The 16,382-nt window shown below is 38.0% G+C and overlaps 3 protein-coding genes and 1 long non-coding RNA gene across 12 annotated transcripts; 2 read left to right on the forward strand and 2 right to left on the reverse strand.

Annotated features, from left to right (window-relative positions):
* Window positions 1-184: 184 nt before the first annotated feature.
* LOC143212161 (farnesol dehydrogenase-like) lies at window positions 185-4,572 on the forward strand. Its single transcript, XM_076430618.1, has 6 exons — window positions 185-527; window positions 1,539-1,665; window positions 2,122-2,248; window positions 3,541-3,684; window positions 4,247-4,309; window positions 4,392-4,572. The coding sequence occupies exons 1-6, from the start codon at window positions 233-235 to the stop codon at window positions 4,413-4,415; spliced, it is 780 nt and encodes a 259-aa protein (XP_076286733.1). The 5' UTR covers window positions 185-232; the 3' UTR covers window positions 4,416-4,572.
* A 4,365-nt stretch (window positions 4,573-8,937) lies between these two features.
* Window positions 8,938-12,045, reverse strand: LOC143212436 (uncharacterized). Of its 5 annotated transcripts, none has more exons than XR_013009691.1 (6): window positions 11,401-12,045; window positions 10,811-10,869; window positions 10,033-10,150; window positions 9,604-9,735; window positions 9,225-9,299; window positions 8,938-9,145 (listed from the first exon to the last, which is right to left on the reverse strand). It is a non-coding gene; the product is annotated as an uncharacterized LOC143212436 (long non-coding RNA). The 5 variants fall into 5 exon arrangements; XR_013009688.1 differs by having other exon boundaries at window positions 10,033-10,156; XR_013009689.1 differs by lacking the exon at window positions 10,811-10,869 and having other exon boundaries at window positions 10,033-10,156.
* Window positions 10,905-13,197, forward strand: LOC143212433 (uncharacterized). Its single transcript, XM_076431270.1, has 3 exons — window positions 10,905-11,377; window positions 11,995-12,362; window positions 12,453-13,197. Exons 1-3 carry the CDS (start codon window positions 11,253-11,255, stop codon window positions 13,010-13,012), a joined length of 1,053 nt encoding a protein of 350 aa, XP_076287385.1. The 5' UTR covers window positions 10,905-11,252; the 3' UTR covers window positions 13,013-13,197.
* A 376-nt stretch (window positions 13,198-13,573) lies between these two features.
* On the reverse strand, window positions 13,574-16,344 carry LOC143212434 (putative inositol monophosphatase 3). Of its 5 annotated transcripts, none has more exons than XM_076431273.1 (6): window positions 16,169-16,344; window positions 15,455-15,699; window positions 15,051-15,299; window positions 14,618-14,778; window positions 14,442-14,559; window positions 13,574-13,936 (listed from the first exon to the last, which is right to left on the reverse strand). In XM_076431273.1, the coding sequence occupies exons 2-6, from the start codon at window positions 15,696-15,698 to the stop codon at window positions 13,695-13,697; spliced, it is 1,014 nt and encodes a 337-aa protein (XP_076287388.1). In that variant the 5' UTR covers window position 15,699; window positions 16,169-16,344; the 3' UTR covers window positions 13,574-13,694. The 5 variants fall into 5 exon arrangements, with proteins under 5 accessions (XP_076287388.1, XP_076287387.1, XP_076287386.1 ...); XM_076431272.1 differs by having other exon boundaries at window positions 15,455-15,711; XM_076431271.1 differs by having other exon boundaries at window positions 15,455-15,725.
* Between the last annotated feature and the right edge of the window lie 38 nt (window positions 16,345-16,382).

Genomic DNA, 16,382 nt, shown 5'->3' on the forward strand with positions numbered 1-16,382 from the left:
CAGGTACCCACCTACCCCTATTAGATAGTGTCTAGTCAGAATGACATGAGTTTTTGATCGCTCGGTAAGCGAAGACCGCGAGCAAGTCGGCCATCTGAGTAATCTAACTGCGTATCGGCGTGCTCGATCCTGGTTGGATGCTCGGACCATTAAGAAACAGAAGTGTGTCGCGTATATAAAGCCGTTGGAGGATGGACTGAATTGAACAGTTAGGAGCACAGTTTCGTTCACTATGGATCGTTGGGCTGGAAAAGTTGCAGTGGTGACGGGCGCGAGTGTCGGCATCGGCGCCGCGATCTCGCAAGCTCTTGTAAAGAAGTCCGTCAAAGTGGTCGGCCTCGCAAGAAGGGAAGAGAAGCTTCAAGAACTAACCAATCAACTGGGCAAGCATAAATTCTTCGGGGTCGTATGCGACCTCAGGAGCGAAGCCGACATTGTCAAAGCCTTCAATTGGGTTCAGGAGAACCTCGGCGGAGCGGACATTCTGATCAACAATGCTGGAGTCAGTACCGGCATACCGGTCATTGGTATAGTTCACCGTCCCTTTCAATGTTGATTACTTAGACTGCGGATCTTTCTGCAAAATAATAAATGAAATAATACTGCGTGCATAAGACCGCATGACCAAAGTGAAAACTTCTACGGCAATTGCACACCTGTCCGTTTCTCGCTCGGAGGACTCGTGTTTAGCCGAACGGCGTTTCACCTCTAAGCCTGATGGATCAGACTCACCCACTGCCCAGCAATTGTGTACGCGGTCCGCCTAAAGAAGTTTTCACTTCAAAAATTGTCTACGTCAATTGCAAAGCACAGTAGTAATTCAGAAGTTTGTTTCTTTCTTTAATAATTCTAACAAGATGCAAATAGTGTATCAGCATTAACTCTCTTCAGCCTTCTATTGTTTCAAATTGCACCAGTATATTTTTCTCATTAGTGCATAAACCCTACTGATTGCTTTTGTATCTTCTTAACAACAGATTCACAGGCTACTAAAAATGAATAAATGTTTTTCGCCTGAAAAGGCTTTGTTTTCGACAAAATCGAGTTTAAATATCCGTCGGATTCGCGAGCTTTAGTATATGCAGGAAGTAGAAATGGTTGGTCATGATCAGACGCGTCAAACGATTGCATGCGTATTTGTATATGAAAAAGTTTTATTCTATATTTTCGACTTATTTAAATGATTAATTTAAAGAAAGAAATAAATGGCAATGTATATCCTCTATCATGCAATGAATGCAAACAATTTAAGTTTTGTATAAAAACTTTTCATTCAAGGATTGTCCTACTAAAATTCAACCGTTTAATACTGAGCATTCTGTATAAGAACAACCCTGGCTCAAAGCAGCCTGTATGTTTTCACGAAAGCTTTCGTTTCCACGGTCAATGATCGCTGCACGATGACCTTCATTTTATCTTGCCATACATGCCAGCGTTCGGAATTGGCGAATTTCTCGTCGTCGCTGTACTCTTCGCAGACAATTTTCGTTTATTATTTCGTCAAGGACCAAAGTTATAAAATTAATTTTTTGCTATAGACTCGGACCTGGACGAATACCGCAAAATATTGGACACCAATGTTATAGCTCCTGCGATCACTGCACGAGAATTTGTAAAATCGGCCAAGAAACGAAATATATCTGGACACATAATTAACATCAGCAGGTAGGCAATCTCCTAAGTATGGGGATTCAAATATATGCAACATAAAATCGACATTAATACAGAAAGTTTCTCCAAACATTTTTCTGAAATTTATTGCTCGAAGTAAACACCACTGTAATCGACATATTATCTTATGTAATCAAATTAAGTTTATGGTCGTCATTCACGTTCATTCACAAAACTCTGTTTTTAACCAAACATTACATCATGCTACCGTAAATATGTTGATTTTCCTACCCATAACAAACGGGTAGGTGCACGACAATCAGATTGATGTACACTTCACATGGCATTGAAATAATTGATTTAACACTAAACCTACTGTACAAATATACTGTACAAATAATTTCTGACTAAAATGCTTCATAACATTTGCATTCCGAAATCCGGATATCTCGTACACAACAACCTAATCAGCATTGTGCGCGTATCATTACCGATACTTGTTACTTTCAGCATAGCTGGGCATAATGCAGAGATTGTACAACTCCCGATCGGAATGTACGCTGCTAGTAAATATGCCCTAACTGCTTTGGCTGTCGAACTTCGCCACGAACTCGGTAACACGGACATCAAAGTTACGGTAAGACTTATTGAACAAAGTTTTCTTCGTTGCATTTTTCACTCGTCACTATTAAAGATAGAAATATTTTCTCTGATTTAATCGTCATCTCAAAAGACTGTTCTTCTTAAATAATGTGGGAATTGGAAGGTTTTGGTGAAAATCAAGTTCGTGTGTAAGATAACGCAAAGGAAAATATATTTAATTAGGATCTAACAACACTAAGCTAAACTAAACTAACTATATGCTATATCAAAGAGGTCCACTCGGTACCACGCTGTTCTACACCGTACAGTTCGATCTGCTCTCTGACTTCCGAAACCACTCTGCTCATTTTTCCTTCGTCAAGGGCTTTCGTCGCCAATCGTTCTTTTCCTTCTCCCCCACGATCTACCTGTATACCTGGGTAATAAACCTAACGGTTTTCTCCGCCAAGGTTTGGGACACGGTTCTACAGGGCATCGCCGTTCGCCTGCAAACAATCTGTGTCCGAAATGGTCAGGATACAGAGTACTTACCCAGTCAGCCAGGCCTGCCTCGAGCAGATATCGAGCACAGTCTGGCGAGCAGATGGCGGGCATTATCCTGTCAGAACGATGTTCGAAATCTGCTCGTTTCTGCCGGGCACACTCTGCTAGCATAAAGCGCTACTTCCACTGACACAGCTGCATGGTATTCTACTGGCAGCGCCTGCCCGGCAGGAGCTTCCGGGCAGATGGAAGACAGCTTGCTCCTGGATTCGCCGTAAAATGGCAGCACGGTCGCACTAATGTGGCGAATGCCGTTATACAGGGCAGGTCGCACCAATATTAGTGGCACCGACAAGAATACCTCGTCTGTGTTAGTGCGACGCAGGCAGAATCCAGGACCGAGCACTTTCAATCTGCCGGGCAGATACTGCCACTAGACACTGCCACCAGAATACCATGCGGCTGCTGACGCAGATGCCCTGCAAAAACCGAGATTTTTGTTTACTCGGTAAACCTAAACGCTCTTAAACCTAATGTTAATCTATTCGAACCCCACAATAATTTATCATTTTATACGGAAATGTAATTTTCAAATGTAAAAGTACTGAAAAAATGTCGAGAAATGAAATATCGGTTCGGATAAGCGCGGTTCGACTACATCCTTAATTCGACGAGCAAACATGCTCGGAAATGTATCGCGTTTGCTCTCGTTTTAATAAGAAAATGCCAAAAATATGTACATGTATGTTCGTAAATGTTTCATAAAGACATGAAAAACAAGAAAGTTTGATTATTCATTGGATTATTTAATGTCTTATTTTACATTTTTTTGTGTTTAAACAGAATGTTAGCCCTGGAGCAGTGGCGACAGATATGCTGAAAGATTTTCTGGGCAATCCTGACCTTTTTGAGAAAATACCATCATTAAGTGATGATGATGTCTCTGATGCAGTTATGTATGCATTAGGAACGCCGCCGAATGTGGAGGTATGAGCACACACGCGCGCGCACGCTTGTCGTTTGTAGATAAAGAATAATACCACAAACAGCAGCACAACATTGTTCTTCTTAAGGTGAGCGCATACTAGATGGTCGCGGGAAGGCCGCGGGAAAGCCAAAGCCGCCGATGGACGCCCAAAGCCGCCGATGGACGTCCATGCGGCAAGGGAGCAGGGCTACCTGCTGTGCGTGGGAGAAAAAAAGGTCTCCGTGGGCTCCCCACCTCTTTTAGGGAAAGGGACCTTTCTTTCAGGGAGCCCTGCTCCCTGCTGTGGAGCCGTCGGCCCGCTAGAGATTTCTTCCCGCGTGGACGTCCATCGGCGGCTTTGGGCGTCCATCGGCGGCTTTGGCCTTCCCGCGACCATCTAGTATGCGCTCACCTTTACGTAATCTCTGTTTGCAATGCTGTGCAGTTTCTTCGAAGATAATTAACGTTTAATGCTATAATATCATAGTTTCGAGACACGAACGGCAAGATTAGAGTCTCTAGTTGCATGAGACGCTCAAATTGCAATGCAAATATAAATAATACGAACTGTATTCTTTGCAGGTTATAGATCTTCTGATAGCGCCACGGAGCAGTACAAGCTCACTACTTGAAGTACGACGTAAAGTACGTACAACAAATCTAATTGTAAGAAACTAACACACAATCTCTCGAAACTCTGATTTAACAATAGTTGTCTTATTTTCAGGTGGCTGAGATGAGGAATAAATGAAAAGAAAAGAATTATACAAAACTCAAAATATATCTACAAAAATTAGCCGATAGAATAATATTTTTGATATACCATATATATGTATTATAACGAAGCTTTACATTTGAAATACAAAGGGACAACATGCTGTTATGTAAAATACAAGTATCATTATTTACATTCGTTACTCAGTGTTTAACCTTCGTACATATCCTTCTTCAAGTATGCGAATTCCACGGTATAGTTATTGCACAAAATTATCGAGCAATAAGTGTTTTCTTGCATTAGTGTGAAGGAAAGTATCGATTGGTTTTATTTCAACTAGAAGAGCAAGTATGCGAGTAATAAATGTTTGAGGCGGCGCGGCGCGGCGCCGAGGTGGTATGATTATCGCTCTAAATCGCTCAAGTACGCCGCGACTCGAAAACGCAAGTCATCGGATGGAGACGATGCAATGATTGCATCTGCTAGATGAAAGTTGTTGAGTCACATAACTCAGCTGTTATTAATATTTCTATTGTGTTAGCGTAATGATCGCTTCCTTGAAATTGATTAAGAGATTCCATGCAGAAAGTCAAGGTCACCGAGGAAAACACGCAATCGTGCAGCACAGTTAAAACAAGGGACTTATACCGGTATTTTCGGTTATTTCTTCCTAACCGTCATACCGTCCTAAATTCTCATACCGGTATATGAAAATACTGGTATATTTGCATATATTTATCGGTAATAATTTTTAATAATAATTAATTGCTTCACGACCATAAACGAGGTATTCCGCGACTCACATGTCTTATTAATAATAATTAATAGTGGTGTGTAAAAGAAAAGGCGGAAACAACAAAAAAAGGCACAGACAGATCGAATTGAGTAACCTCCTCCTTTTTCGAAGTCGGTTAAAAATCGAGTTTAAGTTTAAAGTCCGCCAGGTTCGCGTGCTTTAGTACTTTTAGTAATCATGGTCAGACGCGTCAGACGATTCCTATGTATTGGATCGTCAGGAAAGTCATGACGAATTGGCCAATACATTATTGATTGAAAATTATCCATTTAAAATTAAAATTATCCATGTGTATACGCCGCATTTTCAAACTCGGTTTTCTCGAAAACGAATCGTTAAACAAAACAATGTTATTCCTTTTTCCAACTTATTTTTAGTAGTATCACCCCCTGCTCGGTTGTACCACCCGTCCGGCCACACCCAGTATACAGGTGTCCCAAGACCCCTTCGACTACGGGAAATGGGAGGTTCCTTAGGTCATTTGAAGCAACATTTTCCTTTGCACCAATGTCAGCCGGGGCTTTGTTTAGGAGTTATTAACGAAAAACACGGACCAATCAGAGCGCGACCTAGACGCGCGATGGCACGTTCAGCCCGGCGCGCCGGGAGACGAGCGCGGTGTAACGCCGCGATGCCGCAACGAACAAGAGTTTCTCGAGATTATGTGAATCTTCCCCGATTTGGATGAGCTTTGGATATGTTGTCAAGACCATGATTCTGAACAACATTTCCCTTTACAGTTTTTGTCGGCCGGCTTTAGTTTACGAGATACATAATTGTAAAAACTTGTAATTGTAAATCGATCGATAGTACTATCTTCTACCCGATTTGGATGAGCTTTGGATATGTTGTCAAGACCATGATTCTGAACAACATTTCCCTTTACAGTTTTTGTCGGCCGGCTTTAGTTTACGCGATAAATGTAAAAACTTTTAATTGTAAATCGATCGATTGTACTATCTTTTACCCGATTTGGATGAGCTTTGGATATGTTGTCAAGACCATGATTCTGAACAACATTTCCTTTAGACTTTTTGTCGGTCGCGGAAGAACTTTACTTGTCAATTCATATGGGTGGATCTTTTTACCCGACTTACGGCAACGTTACCCGAACGAGAGAAGATGCAGAAACTGATTGAATTGAAAACTCACTTATTCAGCCGTAAATCCATTTGCTGCTTCGAAATGTGTGTCACTGGGTCACTCGGTGACGAACTGCACAGATGTCTTCAGGTATACGACAGTACCGAAAGCTAAGGGACGTACGGTCAGGTGAACGAACTGCACAGGTGGTGGTAGATAGCAGGTATACGACAGCCCGAGGGATGTGCGATCAAATCAACGAGATCCGGACTTTTCACTTTCACTTTCACACAGATGCCATGAAATTTTTCCACACTTAATTGCAATACCACAATTCCACAAACAATTGCAATATCATTTGTATTGCAGCACACATCACAACAATCAGATAACATGATCACTAGCGAACGTAAACTTTCTAAAAGAAGAACATCCCGAATTTTTCTTTCACTTCTCACTGTACGTTTTAGCACTGGGAACATTTCAAGGCGACAGTCGATGCACTAAAATCCTTAAAAATTGACGAATTGATCACTCACAATTATTTGGCACGTGTACGGTGTCCCACCCTCTCGTTGTCCATAAATTAGTCTTATGGCCAGGCCGGTAATTGCACCGCTGGTTGTAGCTGTCAGGTACGCGATCGCAGTCAAATCCTAAGGGCTGCAAAAGGAGGGCTGCACGGCAAGTGCGTCTGGACATTGACCTGGGTCAACGCACCTGTCACTTCAGTACGTGGCTGCATTGTATGTAAGCATTGAAAAGGGCATCTTCGTGGCCTTGAAAAGGGCCGATTAAAAGAAAAGGAGTTGGTGTTGCGTTTAATATTGGGGCCCTGAAAAGGGCCGATTGGAACTGTGACCGCAAATCAGTGCATCAGATGTTCGAAATGGCCGCCGTTCATCCGAACGCAAAGCTCGGCCCGCTGAATTGTCTGTTGAACAACTCTGTCAAGGGTTGTCCGGCTGATGTTCACAATGGCACCGTGAACTAGTGCAACCAACTCTTCCGGGGTGTTAACCGGCTGCTTGTACACATTTTCCTGAAATGACATTTATTAAAGAAAAACAAAATGTAAGTAAACACGTGTACGATAATGAGTGGAAAATACCTAAAAAATATATGAAAATTGAAATTACCTTCAAATAGCCCCATAAGTAAAAATCCAGCGGATTAAGGTCAGGTGACCGTGGGGGCCACGCAACAGGACCACCGCGGCCGATCCACCTGTCCTGATAGGCTTCGTCCAAATGGGCGCGGACACTTGCGGCATAGTGCGCTGGCGTCCATTTGGAAATACATGTTCCGCCGGATCGCATAAGGAACATCGTCTATGAGATCCGGCAGAACATGTTCCAAAAAGATTCGAAACGTCGGGCCGTTCAGTCTATCGGGTAGAATGTACGGCCCGATTATGTGCTCGCCACAAATGCCGGCCCATAAGTTGACCGACCAGCGGGTCTGTGCTGCGCGTTGCCGAAGCACCCGCGGATTCTCGACGCTCCACATATGCGAATTGTGGGCGTTGAAGCACCCTTCTCTTGTGAAGAGTGATTCGTCGCTCCACAATATGCATGCGGGGAACGCCGGATTCCGCGACACTTCATCCAGCAGCCACCTGCAATACCGAAGCCGCCGGTCGAAATCCGCAGGTAGCAGTTGTTGTACCCGCACATATTTGAACGGGTGCATCCCACGATCCTGCAGAATTCGGTGTACCGACGTCCGGCTGACCCTAGAAGTAAACATACATGAAAATGCATAAATCTATTGTTAAATGATATTTCTTTTCGCTTTAATGAAATACCTGATAGCGGTATACTTTTACTTACCTTGTTTGGCGACTGACGTCGCGCACGCTCACGGTGCCATCCTCTTCAACAATATCCAATACTTGTGCGACATGATGCGCGGACCTCGCTGTCCTATGTCCACCGGTGCCCACGCGATTAAAATCAAACCTCCCCAACGACGAAAGTCTACGTGCCAACTGCCGAATGTAATGGGCTGACGGTGGTGGTGTGATGTATGGCTGCTCTAGTATGATGCGTCTCGCAGCGGCAGCAGCATTGCCGTTGCAATGGATGTGCGTGGAAATCATTGCGTAGTGTTCTCGGTGAGAGTACATGATGCGACGTGGACTTGGACTAACTGCAGTTTTCCAAACAAGCTTCGACCACCCCTAAATATCCCTACCACGAAGCAAAACTGAGGGTACAGGAACATTCTAAAAAACACGTGTTTTGCAGAAGTAGAAAGTGCAGCAGTGTGACTCCTGCCTTTCCTCCGCGATAGAAAACAGGGATCCGCATCTCCGAAAGGGATTGTGTCATAAATCAGAACTCTTCAGTTACTCGGGAGTGTCCGCAGGACACGGGAATGGAAAAATTTTCTCTTGCACATGTTGAGTTTAAGAATTTTTTGGGCCGTGCAGTTAGGTCCTAAAAGATTTACGGTGTGCGCCGCTTGACGTTACCGAGGCAGTCTAGCCGCGATGTCTCGAGGCACGATGCAGGAATAATGCAAATTACGCTGCCTTCCAGCAGTGTGTGACTCCCGCCTTTCCTCCGCGATAGAAAACAGGGATCCACTTCTCCGGAACGGATTGTGTCATAAATCAGAACTCTTCAGTTACTCGCAGGGACCCTAACTGTTAAAAAGTCATGGAATAACAATTATCGATAAGAGAAATTTATTTCGATCGCTCATAACAGTCATCATCATTAATAAGTTATCTCATAAATTTTTTATTCATAGAATTGATCATTGATCATATCTCTCGATCTCAGTATCGATGTCGTCTTTGGTCGTCAAGGTAGGCAGCATTAGACGTCCAGCATTAGGCAGCATTAGACAACAGATTCAAAATATTTTATACCCTAGGGCTCTGTAACAGAAAGAATAAATCCAGTTAATCTCAATAGGAATCAAATAATTAAAATCGAATATTTATTAATTGTACTTACGCTTACGTTCTCTCCTGCTTGAAGAAAGCACCGAGTAGCATCGAGTAGTATCCATGGATTCTTTTCCCTCGGAATCTGTAACAGAAACAACAAACTCATTAATTTCAGTCGACCAACAGTCAGAAACTAAATAAGAATTAATAATAAATAAATAATTAAAGTTGAATATCAAATCAAAATTCATTTTAACGGACATTAAATAAAATCGATATCTATCGCACGACACGACTTCAAATTCAAATGATCGTCGCGACACAAGAGTAAATGCGAATTAATAAAAAATGAATAATTCAAATTGATTATTTATTAATTGTTCATTAATGACATGTATAAAGATGTTCAATAACACAATATAATTTGAAATATAATTTGTACTCACGCTCTCGTCCTCTCCTGCTTCAACAAAGTCCGCCATGAAGCTGTCACGCTTTCGATTATCGAAAGCAACATGAAGTATCGATCTGGGCAATGAATATGGTCCTTCGATCGATGGATTTTTTTCCCGCGGTATCTGTAACATAAATAGCAAATTCATTAATTGCAACTGACAAACACAGACAGAAACTAAATCAAAATTAATTATAAATAGACAATTCAATTTGAATGGAAAATCATAACGGAAATTTAAACAAATTCTATTTCAATGTAACGACACGAATTCAGATACAAATGATCGTCGTAACACAAGAGTAAATCCGAATTAATAGGAAATTAATCATTCAAATTGATTATTTTTTAATTTTTCATTAATGATATGTATGAAGATGTTCAATAACATAGTATAATTTGAAATATACTTTGTACTCACGCTCACGTCCTCTCCTGCTTCAAGAAAGTCCACCATGATGCTATGTCACTATTCGATTCTCGAATCGGTCTCGCTTCCAAAATACTTTTTCAAACGATTGGTTCTTTTCCCGCGGAATCTGTAACTGAAAGAACAAATTCTCATTCATTACAATTGACAAACAGTCAGAAACTAAATCAGAATTAATAGTAAATAAACAATTCAATTTGAATGGAGAATTCAAATTAATGTGAATCAAGATTAAATAAACTTGACTTCTATACAACGACGACACAAGAGTAAATTATCACGAGAAGGCAAGACGATTCGAGAATAAATTTAAATCAATGAAAATTAGATAAGGTTAAACTTTACCTCTAAAAACCAGAAATTATTGCCTCTTTCTTATGTAATCCTGTAGATTTTGGTGAAAAAATGCCAAAAATCTACACTTCACAATCCTCAGCGGTCAGTGGTTCAAAATGCGTGTTTGATATGTAGATAGAAATTCCCGAGCTCTTGTGATGCCACCTAGCGGCACCGCTCGGTAAGCGGCATGCGACCGTTATTACATTCAAACATGGCGGGCACTCTTACCCGGCAAGAACCAAAGAGGGCAAGAACATTTGAAATTGACCTACTCTAAACCACGCATAATTTTTGAATCAGTGATCCCCTAGGATTGAAACTTGGATTTTTGGCATAATAAAGAGGCCAAAATTTCTCGTTTCCGGAGATGCACAGCAGCTGCAAATAATTCGCTTGAAGACAGTATTGACTTCAATAAAAATTCAAATACCGTGAGGCTGGCAGCACCGACGCGACGCCTTCTGTTTCTTACTCCAGCCAAAATACATCCTAGAGGGCGTAAGAAAACACCAAATTATTCGAGTGACACGATCTCCAATGAATCTCGTCGGTGCTCGTCGGTGCTTCTGTATATTAGATCTATTCTTAATATTAAATAAAAACTACAAGGCGGGTTTGTTATTGAATAATGTAGATGCACAATACTTCCATTAATAATTTGGTAGCATCATATCACATTTTTAATTCAAACTCAAACAATAATTTTTTACAGAAAATAGCTACATTACTTTAAAATATACTATTCAGAAACATTTTAGTATTTCGAGTAGCTCGTACACGTGCGTACACGTCGCATAGTAAGGTTAACCTCAACTTGTATACGTTTCTCAAATTATTAAATTATAAGTTGTTGAAAAGGAGATAGTATAAAAATGGTGGTATTTACTTGTAACCATTGCGGAGAAACATTACAGAAACCAAAAGTTGCAAAACATTATGAATTTCAGTGTCGCACTGCACCTTTTTTAACTTGTATTGATTGCCTCAAAGATTTTCGGTATGTATAAATCAGACACATACTTATCGTATTTATATGATGATTAATTTTCGCTGGCTGTCAGTAATAAAGTAGAAGACTTATTTTTATATTACTAAACCTTTGCGCACTCCGAATTATTTTTCAATTTTATTGCCACCAACTCGCTACTATTTTAAGTGTTTTATTTGAAATTTACTTCAAAGGACAGTTCCTTGACTGCTACTTATTGTAAACAATTTTGTTTACTAATTACATGAAATATAGCTCTTAACTCTTTGTTGTAATTTATATTCGTGGAACTTCCATGTTTTTAACTTTAAAAAAATGACAATTAAGTAAATGAAGGAAGAACCAAATACATATAAAAACCTGTTTCATTTACATTTTTCTTTTTCCGATGTCATGTGAAACTCGACAAAGGAGTGCAAAGTGTTAATATTTAATATTATTTTCTGATGATAATTCTTTTTCAAACATAAGATAATGAATGGCTATAATATCGATCTAAATAGTTATGTTTCCTGTTCACTGAATAATATGACCCAAATATACTGTTCCAAGGAACTTTCCATTATGGAACATTAGCTTTGTATTGCCACACATTTATTATCATTGTTCGTACATTTTATTTTTAGGGGAGAAGAATATGTGGCACACACAAAATGCATAACGGAAGCTGAACGATATGGAGGAAAGGACTATGTTCCAAAAGCTGGAGCAAATAAAGGAGAACGAAAGCAACAAGAATGGCTTAATATAGTTAACGGCATACTGAACAACTCAAAAAATTTGTCGAATACTGAGCGAAACTTTTTGAATACATTATCAAAGTATGATAATATCCCAAGGAAGAAAGCTAAATTTTTAAATTTTGTTAAAAATGCTGTAGGCAACAAAGTAAATCTAGCCGTCATTGACAGTGTATGGGACAAATTGGAAACTGCTCATAAAAATAATGTACAAACTATAACGCAAATAATGCAGAAGCAAAAACAACAAAATGGTAAACGTTATTTCACAATTTCATCATGTATTGAATCTAACAAGCAGTTGTTTCGAAAATATTTGTAATGTTTGTTTTGTATGTATATAGATAAAGGAGATCACAAAGCGAATGACAAAAGTAACGTAAGCGAGCATCAGGAAAGTAACATTATTGAAAATCAAAATAATGAAAACATACATAAAGAAAACCAAAATGAAGAGGAACACGAAAAAAGCAATAACAATGACAATAATGTCAGTAAGAAAAAGAAGTCCAAGAAACGAAAAGCAGATGAAGCAGTGGAAGAAAATACTGTAGAACCTGTATCGAAAAAGAAAGGTAAAATCATACATACAGAAGATCAAGTAGAAGATTCAGTTTCAAAGAAGAGAGATAGAAGTATTGTACTTTCTGAATCGTCTGTTAACCAAAATGGTGCAGGACAAACTAACGAGAAATCAACCTTTGATTGGAAAGGTACTATTTTAGATATAGTACGAAACAAGGGTGAAATTTCCCTAAAGAAACTCCAGAAAAAAGTAATTTCTCAATACATGAAGTTTTGTTCGAATGATGTATCGAACGAGAAAGCAAAAATTAGATTTAATAAGAAATTTAAAAAAGTGTCAGGAGTATTAGTATCTGATGAAAAAGTGACACTAGCATAATTTAAGAAATTCCAATGCATCTTCCAATAATATGTACTTCATTTTTTTTTTTATAAACACAATGTAGTACAATTCAGTTGCTATTATTATTTATGATCATTGACAATTACCATTTATTATACATAAATTTAGAACTACCGAGTTACTATCAACCAAAAGGGATACTTCAACATGTTATTCTTTTTGCTTTTCTAACAAAACACGTTGACATGTCCAGGACGGTTTTAACGGCTCGATAGCCGAGAAATAAAGATAAAAATAATCGTCCATAAAATATTACAAGCGGACTCGATTAATTCCGCACTCGGTTTGATGTGTTTAATTCCAGAATTTGATTTTAACACTATACAATATTCTAAACTTCTCGCTTGACATTTTTGTGACTGCTTTATACATAAATATGTGTGTATATTTATAGATAAATATATAAAAGTGACATGTAAATGATGATTCATTAATATCATAAAATGTGAAATTGGTATCTATCGATGATTGTCCGTGAAGTACAAAATTTTTATAAAGAACATGTTCATTTAGGAGAATAAATACTTGTAAATAAAAGTCTGTGTCCACTTTGATTGATCTTTTAATATTAAATTTTTTGGTATGGAAGATTTGTTAATTTTCATAGGAAGTGTAATTTAAATCTTTGTAATTGGTATTTGAGAAATCATCGCTTGTATTAGACATTTAAAAATTTGTCTAAATACCAAGCATGATTATTCATAGTGGCTAAAAGACCCCCTGTAAGCACTTTGGAGTCATTGGGTCCAAAACTGATTGGTTGTTGATCGAATAATTGCGAGACTGTACCACCAAGAGCAGTAAGAACTGCGGTGCCTGCGCAAATGTCCCATTTATTTATTGCTGTTATGTGGACATATGCGGTTGCATTTCCACTCACAACTTCTAAGAACTTGTAGCCTAAAGAAATATTGGAAGATAATATAAATTAGTGAATACCATGAAACAAACCAAATGGTTAAACTGATAATTAGACTGTGAATCTTTATGCATTATGGCTTCTGAAAATTTTCAAAAAACGGCAGAATATAGAATTCAGTACATTTTTTATTTATTTCAAATCTGCGAAGGCTATCATCACTGGAAATAAGATTTTATTTTATTGTATTAGGTATTGGAACGAAAGTTCGCGTAGCGTTTTTAAATCCAAATTCAAAGAGAAAAGATATTTATTCATAGGTTTATTGAATAACATGATAAGTCACCTAAAAAATGGCAAAAAGTAATAGAAGAGAATGGAAAATATGTTATTGAACAAATCTATGTATAAATGTCCTACTTTTATCTAGGAATTTTAATTTAAAAACGCTACGAAATTTCGTTGCAAACCAATACGTTTTTAAAATTCGTCTACAAAAATTGAAAATTGCATAAACATCCGCAGTCTACTGTTAATCAATATTACCTGCGCCAGCTGCAGAAACAATGTTGACACCTTTGCCAAATGCAATTTTAGTAAGATTATGAGCTTGTCCGACATGCGATTTCGATACGATTAAAATTGGTGTTCTCTCATCTTCTGGCTAGTTTGAAAAATATCATTTAATGCATCTATCTGTAGAAAGTTTTCGGTTGTATTACCTTAGGAAAAATTTGTAAATTTCTGGACACTGCATGATTGGTCCACGACCAAAACAGACTTGAATTTTGTTTCGGTTCGAACGGTTTATATATAACGCCTATTATAGGCCTTCCTTTAACAGCAACGCAGACCATAGTTGTAACATATTGCAATAAATTTTCTGGATTGAACAGAGATCAGTAAATAACAGACATTAATGTTTCAAATTGATAATAATTAGACTGCAGATCAAAATACAAATGTTTTGCATTGATTGTGGGAAGCAGAAATAACATAAAAATTGATTATTACATTAAAAGTAATGTTGCGACATTCTTGTATTTTTAAAATCTTTTACTGTTCTTATATTTCACCCAACCAAATTCTACATAAATGCATAAAGATCAGCAGTCTAATAATAAGAAGAAAGGTAAGTTTACGATATGAAAACACCTGTGAATTCCTTTGTAGCATCTAGAGGATCGATCCATACTGTAATATCATTTGCATTAATACTCTCATCTTGAATCTTATAGTCTACTAAACTATCAACAGAGTCTTTTGTGTCTGTTACTGTAACTTTGTCACAATCTTTTGATGTTTCTTCAGATATCACTGTTATTCCTGGGAATGCTTCTGTCAAAAAATGGTACATTGCACAGTGTGATCTATAATCTGCTTCTGTTACCGGTTCATTTATACCTTTAAAATTGAACAATTTCATTAATAAGTCAAAGCAATCTCGAAAGCTGAATATTCGCAACAAATTGTTTTCAAGTATTCAATGTATCATATTAATTGCAATATCTGAATAACGTTTTGTATTTTAGAGATTCTGATAATAGAAACATTGTTACCTTCTTTTGTTTTTCCTTTGCTCTTAATTTCGAATTTAACTTGATCATGAACTGCTACCACTTTAGAACCGCCGAGTTCGGCTGCCTTTATTGCAGCATTAAGAAGGGACTTTAAAGAAACATTTCTGTCGCGTATACTTGTATAAGGAGACCGATTTGTATACAAATATAAAGCAGTCAGTAATAATAATATGATTCCGCAGCAAATCGTTCTTCTTGTACGGACACTCATTCTGATATGCATTCTACGTAAAACACTATCCGTAAATTCCTTAAATTATTATTTTAAACTGAATTTATACGCCGGAACATTTTAATTGTTCAGCGTGCAGCCACTTTTCATTTATTTGAATATACTAATGACACTAACGTTTACACTGTTTACATGTTCGATCGAATGAAGTCTCGTGAGATTCACTCGATGATGTAGCTATTAGCTATTTACACATTTACAGTGAGCGCTATCTTTTTAAATAAAGTTCAAATTGTTATGGAATGAAGGTTATTTTATTACATTAATTTGTTACATTTGTTACATTCAAATAATGATTGCACGCGTGTTAACTGCACATTGTTCCGTCGTATTGCGTATATATATATATATATACTATATATATATATATATCTGTATATATTTATCTAAACGAAAAACGTATTACATAAATAGTAGTATTAATTATACATTTATTTATAATGACATATATGTCGTATTACTTGTAAATATTTAAAGCGTTATACAATATTTTATGTAACTTCGTATTTATGTTTCACACAATTTATATATTGTATAGACATTTTGCTAAAAATAGCGAATCTCAATGTACTTATACAAAAACACGATTGTACAAAGTCTCGAACAGTCTCGAACAGGAGACAGGAGACCCAGGAGCAGGGGGGGTAAGCTGCCGTGTTAAAAATCTGACCAGTA

This window comes from Lasioglossum baleicum, chromosome 9, assembly GCF_051020765.1.
Source record: "Lasioglossum baleicum chromosome 9, iyLasBale1, whole genome shotgun sequence".
NCBI classification, from domain to species: domain Eukaryota; kingdom Metazoa; phylum Arthropoda; class Insecta; order Hymenoptera; family Halictidae; genus Lasioglossum; species Lasioglossum baleicum.

Excerpts from the sequence above, each read along its gene's own strand:
- LOC143212161 (XM_076430618.1), top strand. The coding sequence starts at position 233 with ATGGATCGTTGGGCTGGAAAAGTTGCAGTGGTGACGGGCGCGAGTGTC. Across the intron at positions 528-1,538 it reads TACCGGCATACCGGTCATTG|ACTCGGACCTGGACGAATAC; the intron begins GTATAGTTCACC and ends TTTTTGCTATAG. Across the intron at positions 3,685-4,246 it reads GAACGCCGCCGAATGTGGAG|GTTATAGATCTTCTGATAGC; the intron begins GTATGAGCACAC and ends TATTCTTTGCAG.
- LOC143212433 (XM_076431270.1), top strand. The coding sequence starts at position 11,253 with ATGGTGGTATTTACTTGTAACCATTGCGGAGAAACATTACAGAAACCA. Across the intron at positions 11,378-11,994 it reads GATTGCCTCAAAGATTTTCG|GGGAGAAGAATATGTGGCAC; the intron begins GTATGTATAAAT and ends TTTTATTTTTAG. Across the intron at positions 12,363-12,452 it reads GAAGCAAAAACAACAAAATG|ATAAAGGAGATCACAAAGCG; the intron begins GTAAACGTTATT and ends GTATGTATATAG.
- LOC143212434 (XM_076431273.1), bottom strand. The coding sequence starts at position 15,698 with ATGCATATCAGAATGAGTGTCCGTACAAGAAGAACGATTTGCTGCGGA. Across the intron at positions 15,300-15,454 it reads CAAAGGAAAAACAAAAGAAG|GTATAAATGAACCGGTAACA; the intron begins GTAACAATGTTT and ends TCAATTTTAAAG. Across the intron at positions 13,937-14,441 it reads TGTTTCTGCAGCTGGCGCAG|GCTACAAGTTCTTAGAAGTT; the intron begins GTAATATTGATT and ends ATATTTCTTTAG.